The following is a 22,618-nucleotide window of genomic DNA, read 5'->3' on the forward strand; positions in this document are numbered from 1 at the left end:
CTTAAAAAGACATCTGACGGTCAACGTTTTAATTTACGAGTTTCAAAGCGACGAGATTTCGCTAATAACGTTCCAAAAGTACAGCCGTAAAAACAGCCTCAGAGCCGACACCTGGTTTGCTGTACCTTGATGCCGCTGGTCGTTTTTTTGGCAGATTTGCAAAAGTTCAATCGACATTCAGAAAAGTGTGGTTTATTTTTTTACATCTAAAGATTACATAACGTCTGTAATATGTATTATTGAATCAGATTTATCCCATTTTGGATTTTTAAATGTGTCCCCCTGAAGCTTCCTGTATAGAGCGCTGCAGGGAGGACGTTTTTTTTGTGAACCGAGAAGTTCGCATCACACTGGTTCCCTCGACAGAACAAAACCAAAGGGATTTTTCAACTGGATTTTAGTTTATTGCAGAAAATAAGTGTTCAATAAATTTGTGACACAACAAGCATTCTTTCACGATGTCGCCAAATCTTGGGACCTCACACGTGTTCGGACTGTCAACAAATATTCTGAACATGTGTGGTTACATGACAAGCGGATGGAATCAGACACTTGCTTTTGTCTCTAGACCAACAGGGATTTACACCTTCTCCATTATTCAAGGAACGACAATCTTCTTCTTCCACTGCGCACACAATCCAGGCGTTGGACCGCAGCAATCCAAGGACAACTCAAATTATTCTGAGGGCACAATGTGACTCGTCTCCTCACTTACTTTGCGTTTCCGGCTAATCTTTCTGGATGTATATTTTATTCAGTCCACTCTACACGGTATACATTACATCGAGTACTTTGTTTCGTGTGGTCACATTAATCACGCAAGATCTAATCGTTCAAGCGGAAATTTGGTTCTTTCGTCGTCTTCTTTTTTTGTTTTTTGGACACTTATCTTTGTTGCCGGCATAAACTTACTAAAATGAAAGTTCAGCTCAGTGTGTTGCAGACTCTGCTTCTGGAAAGTGACGGCCAGCACGCTTTAGGTAGGTGCTACTCTCATCTGGCCCTTATCCAGAACAAGGGGAGAATACAGCGCAGGTCTGGTCCATTACTTCCACCTTCTTATCTCACGAAATAACCTTGGCGTCAGTCGGAGGAACAAAACAAAGACTGAGCTGCGACAGTATCGACTGTTTGTCTTCGACAGTATGCTAAGATGCAAACCACAAATATTACAATGAATTGCAGATAAGGTGAATAGAGTTACAGGCCATCTTTCCTGTTATTAGTATTATGTTTAATATGTAAAACAAAATAATGAAAATGGATTATTGATGCAGGCTTAGGGATTGGGTGCCTGCATGTATGAAGTTGTTGTTGTACAAGTTGTTGTCCTGGTACACAGCGTTCTGTTTATGAGCATGTCGCATTGTCCGCCTCACGCCAATAAAAGTCTATTAAGCCTGTTTGACTTTGCTAATGCAAATCAGTCTTTGGCGGAGAACGGGCCGGCCAGAGTTCCAGCCCACCGAGCAAGAGGCTGGTGTGACAGAGAACAAACACAAGCACTAATGCAAGTCACTAAATGCCCAGTGGGGGTTGTTTTTATTGATAATGTATGTATGGTAATAATGATGGTACAGAACATGCTAATGGTGGTAAAGATAATGGGATGACAAGTAATAAAATGCCCAGAGGCATGATCATGACGGTGATGATGAACTTCATGACCTCCCCAAACTGTGTAGCTGTTTAATGAGGTCTTCTTCTGGTATTTTGAGATTCCAACAATAACAGTGTGTTAAATTGAAATGAATGAAACTTCTTCTTCTTGTTTTTTTTACCATGATAACGGCATTGCTGTAGGGATGGCAGGGTCAGCCAGTCCACCACTTTGGTCCAGGCTGAGATAGCTCTACAGATATTCAATGGATTGTCATTCTATTTGGTACAGACATTTAGGGAGTGCAGAGGATGGATCCTAATGTCTTGGTGATCCCATGACTTGTTCCCTAGCGCCAACATGAGGTTTGCATTTGTGGCTTTGAGAGAAGCATGTCATCATTGTCACTCACTAGTCACACACAGAGGATCACTTAAGTTACTACAATTAGTTCTAACTCTTTATCATCAGGTCAAAATGTCTTGGTTTACGACCAAATACCTGCAAAGCTTACGACATTCCCACCAGCTTTACCTGTACTTTGTGTTCACTGCTAATTCGCAAATGTTAGCACGGTAAAATGATAAAAATCTAACCTTTTTCACACAAGCACACGAGCATGTTCGCATGCTGACACTTAGCCTTCAGTGCAAAGTACCTGTGAGGCTAAGTACAGCTGGTTTTGCAGTTGAACTAGTTTAGGGTGACAAGGAGCACTATGGTGTTCTGCTAGTGGAGGGAACCCGAGAGGATCGGTGGCAGCTCTGCTTCCATATTCAGAAGAAACTAATCCATGGGACTAGTTTGTCTTTTGTAATTGTCCCATCTCCAGTGAACTGTCCACATCGTTTTACAAGTGTAGATACTTTTCACGAAATGCTCTTTTACTGCCACACCAATGGTTCGAACAACATTTTACCATTCCAGGAAAACTCTGTTCCCATAAGTCCTACAGTGCAGTAAATCACATTTGCAATTTCAGTCCTGCAAAGATTTGAAATGTGCATTCAAATGCATAAACATAACATCCTGCCTGCGTCCGACGGTGACCAATGCGAGGATGGGGAGAATGTGTTCAGGCTCTGCTGGCAGTCCCGCCTTCACACTGTACTGAAAGTGTCCACACAGAGTCCGCATCATGCATGCTGGAGGTGTACTATTGGTCTCGTCTGTCGTGTCTGACTCATGTACTGTATCGCTACATGTGTTTGCATGGATGCTGACGGCTGGGCAGACTGCCCCGCTGGCCGACGTGCGAGGACCAACTGCAGGGTTGTGGGTAAATGCAGACGGACGGACGGAGCGGAGACTAAAGAGGAGGTGGTGTTTGCTGTAATTTAGGAGAACAAGGGAGGGGAGGAGGCAGCATTTACATTCATCACAGGAGCTCGCTTGGCCTCAACTCACATGACGTGAGAACGAGAGAGGAGAGCGCCAGAGCAGTTGCGATAAAAAATAGAGAGGGAGAGATACAACGAGACATAATGGGGTTGAGCAAGAAGATGTTTTCTGTGTGTCTTGTTTTTCTTTTTCTTTTGAACGCAACCCCGGGAATTCTGTTGTGGCGATGAATCTAAAACGTTGGATTTTCAAAAGAGGGCAAACAGAATATTCCTGGGATCTGTTTCAAATCATCTCGCCTATGAGCTGCAGCAACGCTAAAAACAGAGAAACATTTGAGACGGAAGGCGCACTTTTATTTCTTACTAAAAAGTATGAACACATTCTGCTGTTTCAAAAGCAATGCGCTTCCAAAACAAAACGGAAAGAAGACCACAAACCGGTTTGCTCCCGCGTCTTCATTGAGAAGCACAAAGAGGAAAACTCATTTCCGCACGAGCGTCCATCTATTGACTGTGACGATTCGCCTACATGTAGTTTTACCTTGTCGATGACCATGATGTGTGGTAGCGCACACACGGGGTGTTAGGGGTGTTGATGGTGGACCGCCGGCCTGTTTTCCCACCTGGAGTCCGTCTCGGGGGGAAAACCTTGTGCGTTAACGTCTAATCAGTTCAGATGGAAACAGTCTCTAACACGAAACGGATGGACCCATAGGACGTGCGATTGTGTGCGATTCGATATATTTTTTGACGTGTGTGTGTGTTTGGGTGTCTGTGAACACGTACTAGGAGGGAGCAGTGGAGCTTATGTAAGCGTCTTTGTGTGCCAGTGTGTCTGTACTCAGCACAGAGTGTCACGGTTGAATCATATTTATACTGTAGGTCAGCAGGAGCACATCTGAACATATGATGTATAGGCTGCTGTGTGTGTGTGTGTGTGTGTGTGTGTGTGTGTGTGTGTGTGTGTGTGTGTGTGTGTGTGTGTGTGTGTGTGTGTGTGTGTGTCACAGCATGTGGCTCTGACGTGCGCCAGCTTGGCACAGCACTGGTGAGTAATTGAGCGATCACATTGTGGTCTTCGCTCGCGCCTTTCTTCTTCCACATCGCTGCCTCCTTCTCTCCTCTCTCTCTCTCTCTTTTCTTATTCTCCTTCTAGCCTTCTCTCTGTCGTTCTCTCCCTCCCGCCTCCCTCCCTCCATTATCCTTATTTTCTCTCCTCTCTCTGACACCCCCCCCCTCCCTTTTTGCTCCCTTCTTCCGTTGATACGGGGATTGCAACAGTTGCGAGAGACGCAGGAGGCCATGGGTGAGGCAGAGCACGGACAAAGCAAGGGCAAAGAGGGGAAACGGCAAAAAGAACAAAAGGATGAAAATTAGAAAAGAGGTCTGAAGGAGAGATGAAGTGAAGTGAACGACCGGACCAGCTGGTGACTCACACAGACCGATCCTCCTTTCTCAGACTCTACTTCTTTAATCTTTTGGGCCGAGAGACACCGAACAAACAGACCTCGAGTCTCGGTGAGTGCGGCGGTATCTCCCCTCAGGGCCTCAGTGCCTACTCAGAGGCAATTGATAATTGTGCTGCAAGGCACTTTAAGGAAATGAATGGAGCCGTCTAATCAGACATTCATATTGTTGACATTTAAAAGTGCTACATGAAACACGCAACAGCATTTTAAAATCAATATATCACGAATGAATTAATGTGATAAGCTGGAGTAATTAAAGAAATGAGAGGCATGATCAAGACACATGATTCACATCGTCTCTTATCGGAGGACAAGAGGAGAAACGTGGCTATTTACTGTGGGAAGAAATAAAAATCTTCATTTGCATCAGAAGAGCGGCACCATTTTCTGGTTTCAGCCATAAAATTGAGTCAAATCTGACCCAGTCGCACAAACAACAAAATCCATTGCAGCGGCTGCCGAAGCCTTTCAGCCACGGCCTCATTTGTTTACACCAATGAAACAAAATGAACGGCGTACTGATTCTAAGGATGTTAAAATACCGCTCGTGCCACCAGTGAATGACACTCTGATGTCACTCGGTGTGACTTACAGCGAAGACGAAGCGAAGTCTCGCTCGGTTGTGTTCTCACAGAAGCGCACCGGGTGTCGTAAAAGGCTGCATCTGTAAACGTTTGTTTGGGACCAGAGAGACGGAGGTCCACACCTGGACAGATGTAAATGGTTGTGTTAAGAGGTTAAAAGAGGAGGCGGTCCGGGTGAGGCAGCACGCCCTTTTGATCCTTTCAATGTGAGTAATTAACCAGAGTCTCAAATTAGTTCTTTTTCCATCCATATCTCCTCTCTGGATACACTCTACGCTTCACGGGGAAAGCACTGACTCATCTCAGCCGATGAACAGATGGAGGTCCGGTCCCTCTCCACCTCTGGATCGGGGCGGGGGCAGGCGGAGATAAGACGAATAAGGGTCCCAGCAAAGGGCTGGTGTAAGGCTCGCGAGGGGATAAGAGGGGCAGATGGTTGTCTGAGGAGGGGAGGAATAGGAGGAGGAGCTGCTTGTAGGTCTAGGTGGTGGTGGTGTCGGGAGAAGTGGAAAAAAGGGAGGGCCAGACTACTTGTGTCTAGAGGGACGAGAGGTAAAGGATGAGAGGACAGCAGAGCAGAGAGGGAGGGAAGATGGGGAGGAAGGAGGTGGAGGAGGCTGTGGGTGTGAGGGCATGTCCGGGGGGAGTGAGGAGACGTGAGTGGAGGACCGGGATGTCGGGAAAGGTGTGGCTGGTCGCGTACCCAGGAGGGGACACGGAGTGAGAATGAAGGAAACGAGGCCAAGCGGGAGGAAAAGAGAGGGGGGGGGGGGAGGGCTGAACTTTTGTTGCCGTTTTAAGACATTTACACACAGAGTGGCAGAAAAGCAGATCCACTCCTTCCGTTCTTTCACAATAAAAGCCCGAGACATAATCACTGCGTAACTGTTTGGAGGAAAAGTATTTTTCTAAAAGGAAACTCAATAAAATAGCTTTCAGTAGCTCCGGCCACATCAATGTAATTCAGACAGACGATAGTGGAGTTGGTCCTCTGCCAGCGTGAATCATTCTTTCAACGGTCGCAAATTTGCATCGCTGCGAATTCGCTGAGAATTTTTGATTTTTATCTCTTATTATTATTATTATTATTATTTCTTGGTCACGCCCCCGGTGTGTAAAGGCCTTTTAGTGTGCAAATCCTGTTCTCTTCTACCGGCATCTTGGGCAGGGAGAGAAACCAAGGGAGGGATGGGGGTGAGTAGGTAAGAAGGAAAGGGAATGAGGAGAGTGTATTCACACCGGGACATCGAGTGTAGGTGCCTCCTGTTAGCTGCCACGGGATTAACCAGACCTCTGCATCAAGCCACATTCATAACAAGATAGAGGAAGAAGCATGGAGGGACAGGGCAAATTACGGATAACGTTTTTAACGTCGGAGCGCAAGAGTAAAAGGGTGAAGCCAGGATGGAGGGACGGACTAAATAGAGCAAGGGCACTTCCAGTCCATCATGTCGCGTCTTTAAATCACAGCTGTCTCATCTCACTTCAAATTATTTCCCTCTCTAAGTACACATTCATTCTAACTTGTCTGCATTAATCTAGTGCATGGGAGCAATCTGTCCACGGTGTAAAGCAATAGAGCAGAGGAGAGAGGCCCGATTGCAGATGGAGAGAGCGAAAGTGAGGGTGAGCGATAGAAAAACAAAGTTATGGAGCGAGTTTAAAAATGGCCACTTTTGTAAATGGCCGGAGTAAATTGAGACCAACGGGGTTGGAAAATAGGACATATAAATTTAGGACTCTGTATTTTTCACTACCTCCCCCGCCCCCCTTCTCTCCCTCTCTCTCTCTCTCTCTCTCTCCGGAGAACGGGAACACACACACAGTGGGTTGTCACATTTTCTAAACCAGGACAATGAGAAGGTAAGTAGACCGGTAGTGGGACATTGCCGTCATAGTAGATCAGGCACTACTGAGCCCAGCTGCACCAGGAAACCTTTCAATACATGTGGATGTGTCTTTCTCAACCTACAGGGTTGTTGTTATAATCCTGAAGATTTTCATCAGCTTTCTATATTTTCTAAACAGCCATTTCATAATCCCCTTATTACACCATGGGTGTATACTCCTCGATCCTGATTGGCCCATTAATTCCTGATAATGGACATCTACTAACTAAATAGTCCGACTGTTCACCGTTATATTATCCCGTTATATTAAATGTACCGTTTCTCCCGTTGCCAAGTCACATCTATGGTGCGCCCTATTTACTGGAGTAGTGAACAACTTTTCCATTGTATAAGAACCTGATAGAGGACGGTACTATTCAAGGTACTAGCAAACCCTCTGGTGTTACCACAGAAACAGAGTTAATTCCTGATAATGGCCACCTTTTCGTGTATTATCTCTGACATGTAGTCGTTTTAATTGTTGGTATCCATGTACTCTGATATTTCCCACTGCTTTTGCTCCACATTTTATTGTGAACAAACGTCAGAAAACGCAATGTGTTCCACATCAAGACTGCAATCGTTCATCGTCCTTTCCCATTGCCAGGAGACGAGTATGCTTTTCTGATTGTTTATTGGTATGTCACGTACATCGGGCTGCAAAAACAGGGTTAGCAAAAGAGTGAAAAGCAGCATGGAGGCCAGTGAAAATGTTACAGTGGCTACTTATTTTATCAATCAGTCTCTCTTTCAAACTCGGTGCCAATTACTTTGGGATGACGATGGAGCGTTGCCTGGATGGAGAGACGGAGAGAACTTCAACGTGCGTCACATGGGATATTACCGGAAAATCACTGCTCATCGAATCGGAGCCAATAAACACCCGTTTCAGTCGTCTGTACCGGGAACGAACGCCGATTGTAACCTTTCCCATTTGGTGGGTTTTTTTGTTGAGTGGAAAAAGGGGCTTTATGTTGCCTCCAGTGTCGCCAAATCAACCAGGACTGCATTCTCGTCTTATCTTAGTTTAACTGGAGTGCTGTCCATCGAGATGCGTCAGTACCACACTACACATGAGCGACTGCATGAGCCTACATTTTGAAAAACTGCTGCATCAAAATAAAGAGAAACAGAAAGACACAGACATTCCAGCCCTTATATGTGTTCGTGCAGGAGAAGTTATTTTTTACCTTGAACACAATTTCGTTTTCAGAAGTCTTCAAGTGAAGTTTTTTTTGCAATTGAAAATAGCCAGATATGACAAGGTGCTATTAGACAGAGAGACGGGGGGAAAAAAACTGAACAGAGAAGCAGCGGGGAACCAAACCGGACAAAGGGAGCAGCAGATAAAAGGAGAGCGAACACATCCGGGATGAAAGGACCGATCAGAAAGCTGTTAAGGGGTTTACTGTGCTTTGCTGGACACCACAAAATCCATGAATGAACCAAACAATTAGGGGAGCGAGATGAGGAAGAGACGGGAACAGAGCGAGCGAGAGAGAGAGAGCGAGAGAGAGAGAGAGAGAGAGAGAGAGAGAGAGAGAGAGAGAGAGAGAGAGAGAGAGAGAGAGAGAGAGAGAGAGAGAAGAGAGGCACGAGAGAGACGTCAGGCACAGGAACACTCGCTTTTAATTCTCTTATCGTTTACAAATGCTCCTAATTGCGTCTGTGTTTTCGCTGAGGACGCGGCGCTGCCAAGTCCAACAGCACATTACATTAATAGAGTACAGGACCTCAGCGATTACTACAACAATAGGTGCTATTGTTGGACATTAATTGGGAATATGAATGCTGGCACATTTAGGCTCAAACCGCTGGATTAAAAAAACTCATGAGGACGTGGAAAACAGGAAGTGACAATGAAATGAAAAAAGGACTCTTCCCCCGAGTGAACATCAATAAATAGCTTCTTTGGAAAATGAGGTGAGGACAATAATTGATCCCCTGAATTCACCCCTGTGATCGAATGGTTCAACTGGCTCACACACACACACACACGGTTGTGTGTCGGAGACAAAATCGCTCAATCTCTTCTCACAAAAGGCTCGAAACACCCACGGGCCAAAAGAGACCACACTGCCAACGATGAAAAGCCTCAATTATTTGGGCAAAAGTTAATTGGTCACATCCCGCTGTTTTGTTCCTGGAGACGGCTGCCAAGTTACACAAAGGGTGGCAGTGTGTGTGTGTGTGTGTGTGAGTGCCTGCGAGGCCGTGCGTCTCTTCGTGTTATGTGTGTACGTGATGACGACGGTGCAGCAGCAGTCAATGGTGGATCTAGCTCAGCATAGTGAGTTTAATATTCATACATTAAACGCTCTTGTAAAACACGTCTTCCCATATATTTGTAAAAAACCAACACCACATGTGTATGCTGTGTTTGTGCGTCTGCCTGCATACGTTTGCATGTATGTGATATTCATATGCTATTTCCCCCCAGGTCTTCATTTTTTCATGAATTGCCGAGGATCCAACGCTTACACCCCGACGCTATATCTCCCTCCTATAATCTACAGCGCCGGCAGCCTCCGCTGGGACATTAGCTCGCTGTTGGTATTATGTAGCGGGCCCTGGGGTGATCGACGACATCTACAGCTATTTGTACCGCTACAAAGCCGTACCTCCGAGACAAAGCTGAGGAAGAAACGGCTCGCCGTGTCTCGATAATGTGAGCATTAGCCAAAGCTTTAGATCACGCTGATTACTGCAGTCCAACAGACACCGGCGAGGGACGGCGAGCAGGGTGGCGCTGGAAACCACTACAGACAAAAGATTGGCAGCTCCGGCCGTGTTGGCTGGGTAAAGACACACACACACCCTTAAATTGTTGGATGCTTTCCCTCCTCCTCCTCTAGCTTGTCCTGTCTTTCACAGATGTGGGTACAGCTGTGCTCTATCCATCTCTCTCTCCTCCTTCATTTAGGCCGCTATCTCCCCGAGCGAAGAGGCAGCTTCTCTTCTTCATGTAACGTTGGCCACGCCGGATGGATGGCGATGCACCTGCTGCTGCACTCGCTGCAAAACACACGCTCCGCGTCACTCTGCCTTTCTCCCCCCCCCCCTCTCTCGCCATCTCTCTCCTCCTTTCCTTTTCTCAGTCGCCGCCGTGCACCCGTCCTCTTACTTACCGCTCCAGCCCTCCCTCACTGATCTCACTCATTGATATAGATGTGAGTGCCCTTTGCCTCCATCCATCTCTCTCTGCTTCCCCCTTCCTCCACCTTCCTCTTCGTTCCCTGCTTATTCTGGAGCCGCATGGCTTCCTCTTTCCTTCCCTTCATCTATTCAACTCTCTCACTTTCAAGCTTTTCCTCTTCACCGGCAGTAACTACAGATCGCCACCTACCACTGGCAAGCTGCATGCACCGATGCAACCGCAGTAGACCCACGAGATTATGGCTGAGCTGCTGCTGCAGCTCCATCCCCAAGAGGAATGGCTCGGAAAACATCCAGCTGTGTCCTCGTTACAGATGTCAGAAGACTCAGCGAGTCCTAAGGCCGACTGAGAGACGGATGCTGCAACTGTTTTTTTTTTAAGTCTTGGGTTATGATGCTGGACTGGATGGGGGGGCTGTATCTCCCTCTGCCACATAATGCTACTTGTAGACTCTTTGACATGGCACAAGAGTAGTAGTCCACTACAGAGGGTGTGTTTTATGGAATTATCTTGTTCCCCCAAATATTCCCCCAAGTATTGTGTGTGTGTGTGTGTGCGTGTGTGTGTGTGTGTGTGTGTGTGTCTGTGTGTGTGACAGAGCGCGGCAGTAAGATAAACACCTCATACAGTGATCCCACTTCCTAATCTTTGTCAGTCCGTTTCCTTCACGATAACAAAAAGAGAGAAAAAACACAAACCAATTTTTCTTACGCTCTGTAACTCGACCTTTCCTTCTATCTCCCACAATTACTCTCGATCGCTTTTTCATCCATCTCTGCTGTCCATACGGAAGAAAAGTTCTCACCTCACTCGTTCTCACCCCTCTTCATTTCTCTTTATCTGCCTGAATGTCCCACTCACTTTCAGAGACATTTTGCCTCCCTCCTCCCTCCCTCCCTTCTCCCTCCCTTCCTCCCTTCTCCCTCCCTTCGCCTTTTCCTTTTCCAGGCTGAACGGTGTCAAACTCGGTCTCCTCTCCTGCTGTTGACTCAGCCCGTGTCCTCTGCGCTTATCTGCCCATCACCTCTTCAGGCAGCAGCGTCTGAGCCCCCACCAGATCTGGCAACAAAAAAACCTTGAAACCCCTCTGCTTCACTCACAGTAGCATTTCTTCCACCCAATCTCATCCTCACTATCTCAATTTCTCCACTTTCCACCTTGTCTCTCTTCCCCCCCCCCCCCTCTCCCCTCCCCCCGATCCCTCTCTATCGTATTTTTCGCTACTCCATTGTCTCAGCCCGTTAGGCAGACACAAATCCGTTTGGCGACTGAGCCTTGGCGTGGCCCCGTCCTCGCTCTCCTGGGCCCCGGTGCAGCCGGAGGAAGCTCTCAGGAGAGGCGGACTCTGGCTTGTGGCCGGGGAAATCCAATTAAACCGTTGCCCCAAAAACGCTGCTCTTTTTCTGCCGCCTGGTGCACTTAGGACACGTGTGCTTAATGAACGATGCTGTCCCTGCACACTCACACTCACACACACACACACACACACACACACAGTCCCATGCATTCCTTAACCACCCACCCCACTGCGTCCAGATTAACCTCCCGCTCCTCCTCCTACATACCCGAATCTTTCCACGCAATTAGACGCAGAAAGACATTTTCACATGCAATGTAGCCGAGGAGGGAGTGCTCTAGAGGAGTTATGTGGTTTTTAAGACACACGGTTAGTGGGGTTAGGGGTTAAAGACAATTTCAACCGCAGTTCAGGGGGCCGGTATATTTGCGTGCATTGGGCTGTGAGCAAATGTGTGTACTGTGTACTGTACAGCAGTTTCTTGAATGTGTGTTCGGAAGAGTGCCGGTTTAAACGGGGGTGGACGGTTGTCTGCCATTTCCAGTGCTCTAATGAGAAGGAACAGAGAGAAGGCCGCTGGCCTTGCCGTGTCACTGTGACTCGCGTCTCCGCTGGCACAAAGACCTGTTGACGGGGGGGGGGGGGGGGGGGGGGATCAGCGGACACACTGGAGGACGACGAGAGGGACAGGGATGGCCGAGATAAGACCGAGGCTCTGTACGGGGGGGGGGGATCAAATGCCGTCGAGCAAGTTCCCCGACAGCAGAAGCAAATGTCACGTGTTTTAATAAAGCTTTTCCCGCTTTCCCCGCACAAAAGGCACATTAAATTGAGCTTTTTTCCCATATCATCTAATGCAGCTGCGTTTATGCACCAAGCAGCGAATGAACGAGTTGATTTTGTGGAATGGGGTCCAAGTCTAGATCCCAGGCGGGCACAGATAAAGCAGCAGCAGATTGCTTTATCCCATTAGGCAAGGCCTAGTGAATAGGCAGAGATCTAGCTCTCTGGTCTGGTGAAACCTCCAGCTGATCCTGGCGCTGGCATCATCAGCACTGTTGGCAGTTCGTCTTTCAAGTCAGACACCCCAGCTTACCCTGTCTGTCTGTCTGTCTGTCTGTCTGTCTGTCTGTCTGTCTGTCTGTCTGTCTGTCTGTCTGTCTGTCTGTCTGTCTGTCTGTCTGTCTGTCTGTCTGTCTGTCTGTCTGTCTGTCTGTCTGTCTGTCTGTCTGTCTGTCTGTCTGTCTGTCTGTCTGTCTGTCTGTCTGCAGTCCGCCTCCCTGTTGTTGTTTTAGGTCTTGATATCAAGAGGACAATGGGTTCAAGTTATGAAGTGCACATCAAAAGCGCATTGTCTCGCTTTCAAGCGCACGCAAGTGTCTCTCAACCTGCAACAGGTTTTTTGTTTTTGGCAGTCAGCACAAAGTAGAGCCCTGCTGAATGGAACAAGTAGACCCATTTCAGACACAATGAGGGAGTAAATAAAAGATGAGCAATAACAAGACAGCATGTGGAAGACACCGATAACATTTACATAAAAACAACCGGCAGTAGTTTAGACTGCGTAGACACGGCTCGTCTTTGAAAATCTCTTTCTTTGATGAAACTGGTGACGTAGTCCGTCTGTGACGAGCTTTCTCGGCGAGTGACAGACGCACGGCCAAGTTTGACAGCAGAGTGCAGCCAATCGAAATGCAGAGATCTAAGTTCACAGACCGGCACGACGTCACATCTTACAATTCAACCAGTAGGTCTGTTGAACTTCCAAATAGACTAAACTATTTAATGAGGGGAGTATCAAGTGTGCTTTGGTGTTTTAACATATCAGTGCAGGCCGCCACTTTCATATTCACCGTTTCCAAGGTTGAGGCCCTCTTTATATTTTAACACTCAAACCACCCACACATACTTAGTCGCACAATTACTCTGAACAGGGACATTTTTGGGGTTTTTTACAGAACCGGAACTGTTTGAAAAGGAGCACAAGTTTACTGGAGAAGCACTCTGAGGGTCCTACCTTGGCAGCCATGATCATGGAGGAGCCCCCGCGGACTCCGAGGATGGGGATGTGGGTCTGGGCTGAAATGAAGTCGAGGATCTGGGCGATGGCCTCCTGGTCGGTGTCGTCGCCGAACACCACGCCCTGCAGCCAGTGCTCCGTCATGAGGTCACAGATGCTCTTGATGATGCTCTTCGGGTCCGTCTCGTTCATGGTCAGCACCTCCACGTTGGGCGCTATGTGGAGGAAGTCGTCCTTCTCGCGGGCGCCGGCCAGCGCCACATCGCTGGAGTTGCCCACCAGGACGACGGCGATGCTGAGGCCGCGCAGGATGTTGGGCAGGGCCATGTGGTGGGGAGGGGGCTGGGGGATGGGGACGTAGTGGCCGCCGCCTCCCCCGCCGCCTGCGCCGCCCTTCTCTCTCCGCGAGTGGCAGGCCGGCGGCAGGTGGAGGAGGCAGAGCAGCAGGAGGAGAAGGGAGAGGTGGTGAGAGGCGCCGGTGTGGCGGCGGAGCGACGGAGGCGGGTGCAGGGGTCGGACCCGCCTCTCTTGCCCCTGGGCGACCGAGGGGGCCGAGGAGGAGCTGGAGGAGGCCCCTGCTTGGCCGCGAGGCGAAGAGGGGCCGCGGCAGACAGGCATGGTGGAGAAGTGGGAGAGCAATACCTGGAGAGATGGAGGAAGAGGAGGAGATGGAGACAGAGAGAAAGGACGGGTAGGCAGAGATTTGATAAAGGGAGAAGAAAAAAGAAGGGGGGAAAAAAAGAAGAGAGAAGGAGATAGAGGTTAACATCGCACCATGCAACATTGATCGAATGAAGTGAATCGCCGAGAGGCTACATGCATCATATGAATCAGTGCATATCAATGCCCCATTTCCACAGAAATGGGGCATTGAGGGGAGAGAAGAGCGAACTAAGAGGGATGAGAGAAGAGGTCACACTTGACACACATAAGTAGTAAACACACACGCAGATACACGCGGCGGTGGCGTAGAGTTTACGAATAATCTCACGCGGGTCAATAATTCATGTGGAATGTCCTGAAGCAGCATTATGGTATATTATGGGGGATATAAACCCTGGAAGGAGGGAAGAGAGGAGCGAGGCAGGGAAGGAGGGAAGGAGAGAAGAGCGGAGCGAGTGGCGCGAGGAATGCAAACGAGAGAGTGAGAGAGCGAGAGAGAGAGTGAGAGAGCGAGAGAGAGAGAGAGAGAGAGAGAGAGAGAGAGAGAGAGAGAGAGAGAGAGAGAGGGCAGAAGGACGAAAAGACGGCTCCACGCCAAACTCCACTGACTGACAGACTGTCCGGAGCGAGATGAGTGACACGGCGAGATGCACACAAACTTGACGGGATGCAGAAATTGATTAAGTGACTGACAGCAGAGGCGCTGGTAAGAAACTCTCAAACACTCTGATATGATACCCACCCTGCTTCCCTCCCTCGCCCCCGCTGGCCTAGTTTAGCGCTCGCAGCCGCTTCGCCGTCCCTCCATCCTTCCACCTCCCTCCCACGTTCTACTTGACCATATCCATCTCCCCCCTTCCCCGTGCTTATTTATAGAGCTTTTCATTATCGGGGATGCAGAGGGAGAGGAGAGGAAGGGCCATGTGGGGCAATGAAAGGGGGAGAGGGGAAATTAGCGAGATCCAAGAGATGACGGCAGCAAGGTGGGACGGTTAACAACGGCAGCTGGAGACAAAGGAGGAAAAAAACGCTTTCTGAGAGAGAGACGTGTGTGTGTTCTCTGTATGTTTACATCAGAGTGTGTGGGAGGGCTTGTGGCCTCTCGAGCTTTATCTGCATATAGTCGGTGTAGGTGTAGGTGTAGGTGGGAATATTGTGGGCAGAGATTTTGGGGCGTTGGGGGGGGGTAGTCGCTCATGAAGTTGTTCTGAGTGGTGTATTGTGTGTGTGCACGTCTTTAACAAGGCAGATGGAAGGTACAAAGAAGAACAAAAAACACCAAAACAATAACCGCCCCGCCTAGCTGACAGCTAATAAGACAGGAAATGACAGAGAGCGAGAGAAAGAAGCGAGAAAGGAGATGAGAGGGATAAAGGGACGCGCGTGCAGAGATGACAGAACAACTTCTTTCGGGAAAAACTAATTGCTGGAGGTTCAGCTCTAATTACAGGTCCCTGTGTTAATAGTCAATTGCACACCACTCTCCAGGAAGGATGGAGCGGTGGGAGGGATGATAAGAGGCACAACGAGACAGAGAGAGGGAGCAGGAGAGAGGAAACCAGAGAGAGACGGAGAGTGTAAACCAAGGAGGACCTTGGTCAGACGCCAGGACAGATGAGAAAAGGCGGAGAGAGAGAGAGCGAGAGAGAGCGAGAGAGAGAGAGCGAGCAAGAGAGAGAGCGAGAGAGAGAGCGAGAGAGAGAGAGAGGGAGAGAGCGAGAGAGAGAGCGAGAGAGAGAGAGAGCGAGAGAGAGAGCGAGAGAGAGAGCGAGAGAGAGAGAGCGAGAGAGAGAGCGAGAGAGAGAGCGAGAGAGCGAGAGAGAGAGAGAGAAGGAACGGGAGGAGAGAGACAGATGCCCTCTTTGAATCTGGACTTCTCTGGCAGCACTCTGTTTCCATGGCAACAATTAAAATAGGCCTACATGCGCACACGTACAGAGTTGATGGGCACAGAGATACAGACACCGGCGTCAACACACTTGTTGTGCAGTAAGCGTTGGTCATGTAGATGCTCTGCTGTGCACCCTTAAAGAGGGTTCACTTCACACAGCCAGTCCTCTCACGCACAGGTCAGCACAGAGACCTCCGACACTTTCTACACGTCAACACACACACACACACACAAAGAATACACTCCGTTCCATGCATATTCGCACTCAACTCGCCATCTCCCTCTCCCCAACACACACACACACACACAGTCGCCTGCAGCCGCGCACACGCACACACACACACACACCCGAGAGACACAGATTATCTGTGTAACTCCAATGATCATTCATAAAAAGTCCCATAGTGAGTCAAAGAACGTCTCATGAAGAAACACAAAAGACGCATGTCAGACTGTAGATCTCGCGAGCGAGGTTATGACACTAAATGACCGTTTCCCCGTCAGCCAGCCGGCGCGTCTCACCCACCATTTGCTCTATTTGCCACAGCAGCGCACACAGCAGCCATATCAGTGACACACGGGTGGACCAGATCGCCTCTACCAGCCCAACAACCCGAGGTCCAATTCTGTATTAAACATACAAGACATTTGATAACATTTGTGTTGTCAAGATACGAAATAATTACAAGACTCATGTGTCGATTATTTGATCAACAGTAAAAAGGAATCAACGATTTGATGATTGTTGAATCATTACTCATTTGTTTTTGGCAAAATGGCAAAATGGCTAAATTCACTGGTTCCAGCTTTGATGTCATCTTACACCTTAATGACAGTAACCTGCGTATCTTTGGGATTTGGACTGTTTCAAAATGTCTCTCAGTGGTCTGGCAACAACAGCACAACAACCCACCAGTTCTCATCAGATTGAAATATTGCTAAATCGTGACTGCCGCATGGAAGTACGTACATCATCTTTCTGGAACTGAGCCCTTCCCACCTTAAAGCGAGTGAGAAGAGCAGCTCAGATATTAAACACCAGTACAGACATCTCTCATGTGAATAAAAACTAAGAAGAAAGAGTTCTAACTGTGGTAACAAATGATGTGTTCACGTCGGACGTCACTCAAGACGTCGCCGTGGGCTCTGGGCACCTGTGACGGGAATTCTTTGCCGTATACTGACATTTCATACAACAAACAATTCATCAATTTAGAGTAAAAGTAGTTGGCAGATTGATCAACAGGTTGTAAGTTGCAGCCTTTTATTTCTCGTTGCCAGGTTTTCCTGCTAAACAAGCAAACCCGGTGTTTTTCTCGTAAAGGATAAGAAGCCACGTTTACATTCAAACGCAGAAAACCTCACAAATTCAGCAGGATTGAGGAGTCGTTTTGTACTCGTATCGCCCGAGTACGAGTACTTCAGCCTCTGCCATTGTACAGATGCAAGATGGAAGAACACAGTGTTTCAGGTAGTTACCCACCCCAGCCAAACAAAAGCAGGTACTAAGTGGGCCCTGAGTGGACAATAACTGGAGTATTAGTCATGAATGAAGGTCAAGGCTAACATGGCACATACTGCTGTAGTGGAAGGTTGATGGAGCAGGGGATGTGAGGCATGTCGCAGATATTACGGCTCTGTAATTGCCTCCCCTCTCTCCGATTCTTTTTTTTCTGTCAGCTATAAATCATACAATTAAAACTAGCAGGGAGTCCACAGCGGATCTCTGCATGTGTCAAATGCAGACCGGCTATTAAGAGGGCAGGTCATGAAGTGGGCTTGTACGGAACAAACACGGACTGCAGACACACACACACACACACACACACACACACACACACACACACACACATACACACACACACACACACACACATACACACACACATTATCAAGAAAATTGGTCTCCCGAATGCATTTTTAGAAGTGACATTTATGTTTTTTTGTTCCAATGAAAGCCAGCAGAAGAATGTAACCTCGGCGCTAATCTTTTGGCGGGAGACGTCTTTGATTTGAAATTGATTCCGACGGCAGACGGAACCCGACGATATTAAAAGCATTTTTCAGCCGGTGGTATGATGCCTTCCCCAAAGGATGTGACCTAGGCCACACCTCGGGGTCACCGCGCCTCATACGCTGATGGCGGGAGGAGTCAGCTGGATGCTGGAAGTTTCGCTGCCGAAACATTCGACGCGCGAGATGGCGACGGAAAAAGCCGGCCGGATGTGAGAACTCATCACGGACTCATCACGGAGCGATAAATATTCATGCAGCCCGTCTCTGCAGCCTGCTGTGGAGGTGGAGTGTGTGGTTCTGTGTTTGGACCTGTGTCTGTACATGATGTTCTGAAGCAGCCACTTCACCAGCCCCCACACCCAAGCAGACCGGCCTGGCTTCGCAATCACATGCTCTGCCCGAGGCTCCGGTACCAATCCGCCGGCACAATGGCGTCTATTTCCAGAAAGGATGGGGACGCTGAAGCGCCCTTCGCTCTCCTCCTCCCAGATTCCCCCTCTTCCTTTCTTTTCTTTTCTTTTTTACGCCATTCATCTCTTTCTGCCTCCGTTTTATCATTTTGTCTCTTCGAACAATGCTTCCTCTCAATTCTCCCACTTATCGCTCCCTTGCGCTCGCACTCTCCCGTCGCCCTCTTCTCATTATGTGGTAAGTGTCAGGTTGGTCGATGGCGTTATTTGCATGAAGACCGGAGGACAAAAAAAGCCACTGGCAATTTTTCACATTTATTGCCCGGTTTGATATTTAAGAGGACGGAGGAAGATGACACGGAGAGACAACCTCTCTTTGTCTCTCTGGATGACTTCAAACAGTCTGCGGTGCAAGTACATTATCTCAGCCGCCAAGTCGGGCGTGCTGCCGCGGCTTCATTTCTCCTTTTAATTGAAATGAGAGCGTCGTGTCACGTATCAGAAGCAGCAGAACAAGTGAGTCTGAAAAATGGCCCGCTACGTCACTCGAGGCTACTTACAAGTCTAGTGCTTTGGTCGGGTGCTAGCTCGTCACTGCACTGTTAGTAATGAACAGATGAGGAGGATAGAACTTCTAATGTGCGTCTTTCAGCGCTCTGCAGGGAGGAAGACTCTAAATAGTGTTTGTGACAGATGTAATCTGAGGTTGTTGACTTGTTTGGCACCGCGTTGCGCGTTTCTTTGGTGTTTGTCGAGGGCTAAACCCTCTGGCGGCACCTCGGCCTGACCCAGAACGAGTGCTGACAGGCGATGAAAGAAAACGTTACCTGGACAACCTCTTTGGCCAGACGGCACCGTGATGGGGGGGTGGGGGGGGTGGGGGGGGTGGGGGGGGGGTGGGGGGGGTGGGGGGGGACAGACCACACAGGGCTTCAACTGAAACACTTGTTGTTGCCTTCGAGTCTCCTCAAAACTTGTTTGAAGGCTTACTTCTCTTTTTGTAGTTTGAAAATTGTCGTGTAATGTAATTCATGTTCAGAGAATGAATATGTGGACTGTGAGCTGTAGATCAGACACGCACATCGCTGTTATATAAGGAATAATTATGGCGGGAGGGAAGCAGCGAGGGAGGAGGGCCACAGTCACTTTCTGTGCATAAGGTCTATGATTACGCCTCTGCACACTTTTCCCACTTTATTTATAAGTCCAGTGTGTGTGTGTGTTGCAGCTCTCTGCCCGTCTGCAGCATCCACGATGAGCAGGAAGAGTCCTGGGTGAGCGGCGTTACGCCGCGCTACGTTAAAGCCACTTTGTCCTTGACAAGATGTGCGTGATGCTAAAAGTTGAAGCTCTTGCCCGCCTTCCTCTGCTGCGGCCCTGGTGAGAGAGTCCTGCTCAAACAGCCGTCGATGCCGTCCACAGGTCTATATTGGTTTTCCAATTCAGCCTGGCAGAAGAACGGAATGCGCTCCGGGCATCATCTGGAACAAACTATTGATCGACAATCATTTCCCTCTTTATATTCATGCATATATGTGCACTAGTTTATTTTAAGGACAGATGCTGGAAGCTGTGGGTCAACACTGGGTGTCCCATCTTCCTGCACCCAACTGTATATAGCCACAACGCCGCACGGACCCGCTGCCCAAAGCAGCTCCCAGCTCCTGGCAGTGTCCGGGCTCCCGCAAGACACATCGCAGTTTACCGTGGAAGAGTAAAGTATCACCAGAGCTCATGTGCCGGGCAGACGCAGTCCCAATGTGAAGCGGTTCCTGAGAGGTGGCAGCTGTTGTGCGGGTTAAACCGCCTGCAGCTGTCTGAGGGAGTGCTGGTCCTGCAGCTGTCTGAGGGAGTGCTGGTCCTGCAGCTGTCTGAGGGAGTGCTGGTCCTGCAGCTGCCTGAGGGAGTGCTGGTCCTGCAGCTGTCTGAGGGAGCGCTGGTCCTGCAGCTGTCTGAGGGAGTGCTGGTCCTGCAGCTGTCTGAGGGAGTGCTGGTCCTGCAGCTGTCTGAGGGAGTGCTGGTCCTGCAGCTGTCTGAGGGAGTGCTGGTCCTGCAGCTGCCTGAGGGAGTGCTGGTCCTGCAGCTGCCTGAGGGAGTGCTGGTCCTGCAGCTGTCTGAGGGAGCGCTGGTCCTGCAGCTGTCTGAGGGAGTGCTGGTCCTGCAGCTGTCTGAGGGAGTGCTGGTCCTGCAGCTGTCTGAGGGAGTGCTGGTCCTGCAGCTGTCTGAGGGAGTGCTGGTCCTGCAGCTGTCTGAGGGAGTGCTGGTCCTGCAGCTGCCTGAGGGAGTGCTGGTCCTGCAGCTGTCTGAGGGAGTGCTGGTCCTGCAGCTGTCTGAGGGAGTGCTGGTCCTGCAGCTGTCTGAGGGAGTGCTGGTCCTGCAGCTGTCTGAGGGAGTGCTGGTCCTGCAGCTGTCTGAGGGAGTGCTGGTCCTGCAGCTGCCTGAGGGAGTGCTGGTCCTGCAGCTGTCTGAGGGAGCGCTGGTCCTGCAGCTGTGGAAGTCACACACGGCGATAATGCACGGTCAACTAGCTCATCCGCACACTTCCATCAAGCCGGAGGTCACAGCGGAGTGAAAATGCAGTTTACGTCTAGTCTCAGGTGGTGTGTGTGTGTGTGTGTTGCGAACAACTTTCCGTCTTCCATCAGCTTTTTTTATTTTTGCATATCAAGTCCATGGACACAAAGACACTCGCACACCTCAGACTGACAAATGTGTTTTGACAACATTCGGGGAGATAAGCGCTCGGTCTCTTGGCTCTCTCCCAGGGACACGTTTCTATTTACACCTCCTCCGCCTCGCAGAGGAGACGCTTAATCTTCTCCATGATTTGTGGCTCCAGCCCCGAAAATCCCCCCCCCCTCTCCACTCTGTTCTTCTCCTCTTCCATCTTAACTTCTCTTTGTGCTCTCCCCTGCTTCCCCTCCGCCTCGTCTCATCGACTCGCCTTCCCTCTCCTCATCTGCCTCGCGTCAGCATCAGCGCTCCGCTCCACGTGTCATTGCGAAAGACCTTTGCCGGGATTGTTTGTACGTGCGGCGTTATGCAGCACACACACTCCATTGTCTGCCGAAAGGTAAAGCTATAGGACGGGACGAGCGCGGCGCATTAAAGACCAGCTGTAATCACTTTAAATGTGTTTTATTGTCAGTTTTTCACAGATTAGAGCCGCAATAATCTGTCCTCCTCTGTCCATCTCGTTCCAAGCTGTTATTTTTGGCACCGGGATTCTGCCTTTTTGGATTAGTAGGTGTGGATGTGGCTTTTCTTTGTGGGACTGAGTGCGTTTGTGTACTAGCAAGGTATCTGCACCGCTCCACTGTTGTGGGCTGGGGAAATAATCTCGAGTGGCTGCAGGCTCAAAATCCGCCTCGTTTGTTTTCGAGTGGAAATAGACATTTCATGGGTACGCTTGGATCCATCTTAACACAAGCCCTGAAATATGCTTGCGCAATAACATACTGTACTTTGTCTGCCAGTACAATACACACATCCCTGCAAAGAGGACAATGAGCACAACGTGCGTGTACAGCAAAACCGAATACATTATCAGGAACTTTTACACTAAAAGCGTCATTTTTCTCTCCATCCACATCAAGTTAAAGTGTCCATCTTCTAATTTCGAGAGCATCAAAAGTAATAAGTTAACGTTACGTAACTCACCCACCCATAATCTCTTACAGACCCCTCGAAGTCATACCACCTCTGCAAACACACTGGAGGAAAGCCATCTCCTCCCTCTCCCCTGAGGCTGAATATTGACTGATGGACTTTCAATTCTGTCGCTAATTTTACACATTTCAATTAATTCCAGGTATTCTTGCACGGGACCTGCTATGATGAGAAGCTGCCGGAGGATGGATTTCACCGCGCTGCCATTTTCACGACGAGAGCCCAAAACGCACACTCAGAAAGAGGCTGCGCGTGGCATCTCCAAGCTTGTTTTTTCGGGTGTTGTTTTTTTTCGCATGATCATCACAATTTTCTTGCAGACTTAAGGCTGTCACAGCTGTCTCTCTCCCTCCCTCTCTCTCTCTCTCTCCCTCCCTCCCTCTCCCTCTCTCTCTAGCAGTCGTCCCGGGCTGGCGTGCCAAACGCCTCTCTCTCCGCTGCGGGATGATGATGATGATGAGGCTCCCCACAGGGATAATGACATCTACGAGCGTCTCTCCGACGGATTTAATCCCACCCAACGCTCAGCCTGAAGAGAGAGAGAGACGCGCACCCAGGGAGGATAGCGGCTGCACCACGCGCAGAAGGCCGGGTTTGCCAGGCAGCAGCC

General features: G+C 49.1%; 1 protein-coding gene across 1 annotated transcript in view; it reads right to left on the bottom strand.

Moving 5' to 3' along the window:
- grin2ba (glutamate receptor, ionotropic, N-methyl D-aspartate 2B-a) overlaps positions 1-22,618 on the bottom strand; it is a gene marked incomplete at both ends in the record, with an annotated part of 104,490 nt that overhangs the window by 71,149 nt on the left and 10,723 nt on the right. The window contains one exon of the mRNA XM_079281909.1: positions 13,357-14,001. Within this exon, the coding sequence (XP_079138035.1) occupies positions 13,357-14,001 (645 nt within the window). The remainder of the gene's footprint in view (positions 1-13,356; positions 14,002-22,618) is intronic.

This window comes from Melanostigma gelatinosum (assembly GCF_949748355.1).
Source record: "Melanostigma gelatinosum genome assembly, chromosome: 13".
Taxonomy (NCBI): Eukaryota; Metazoa; Chordata; class Actinopteri; order Perciformes; family Zoarcidae; genus Melanostigma; species Melanostigma gelatinosum.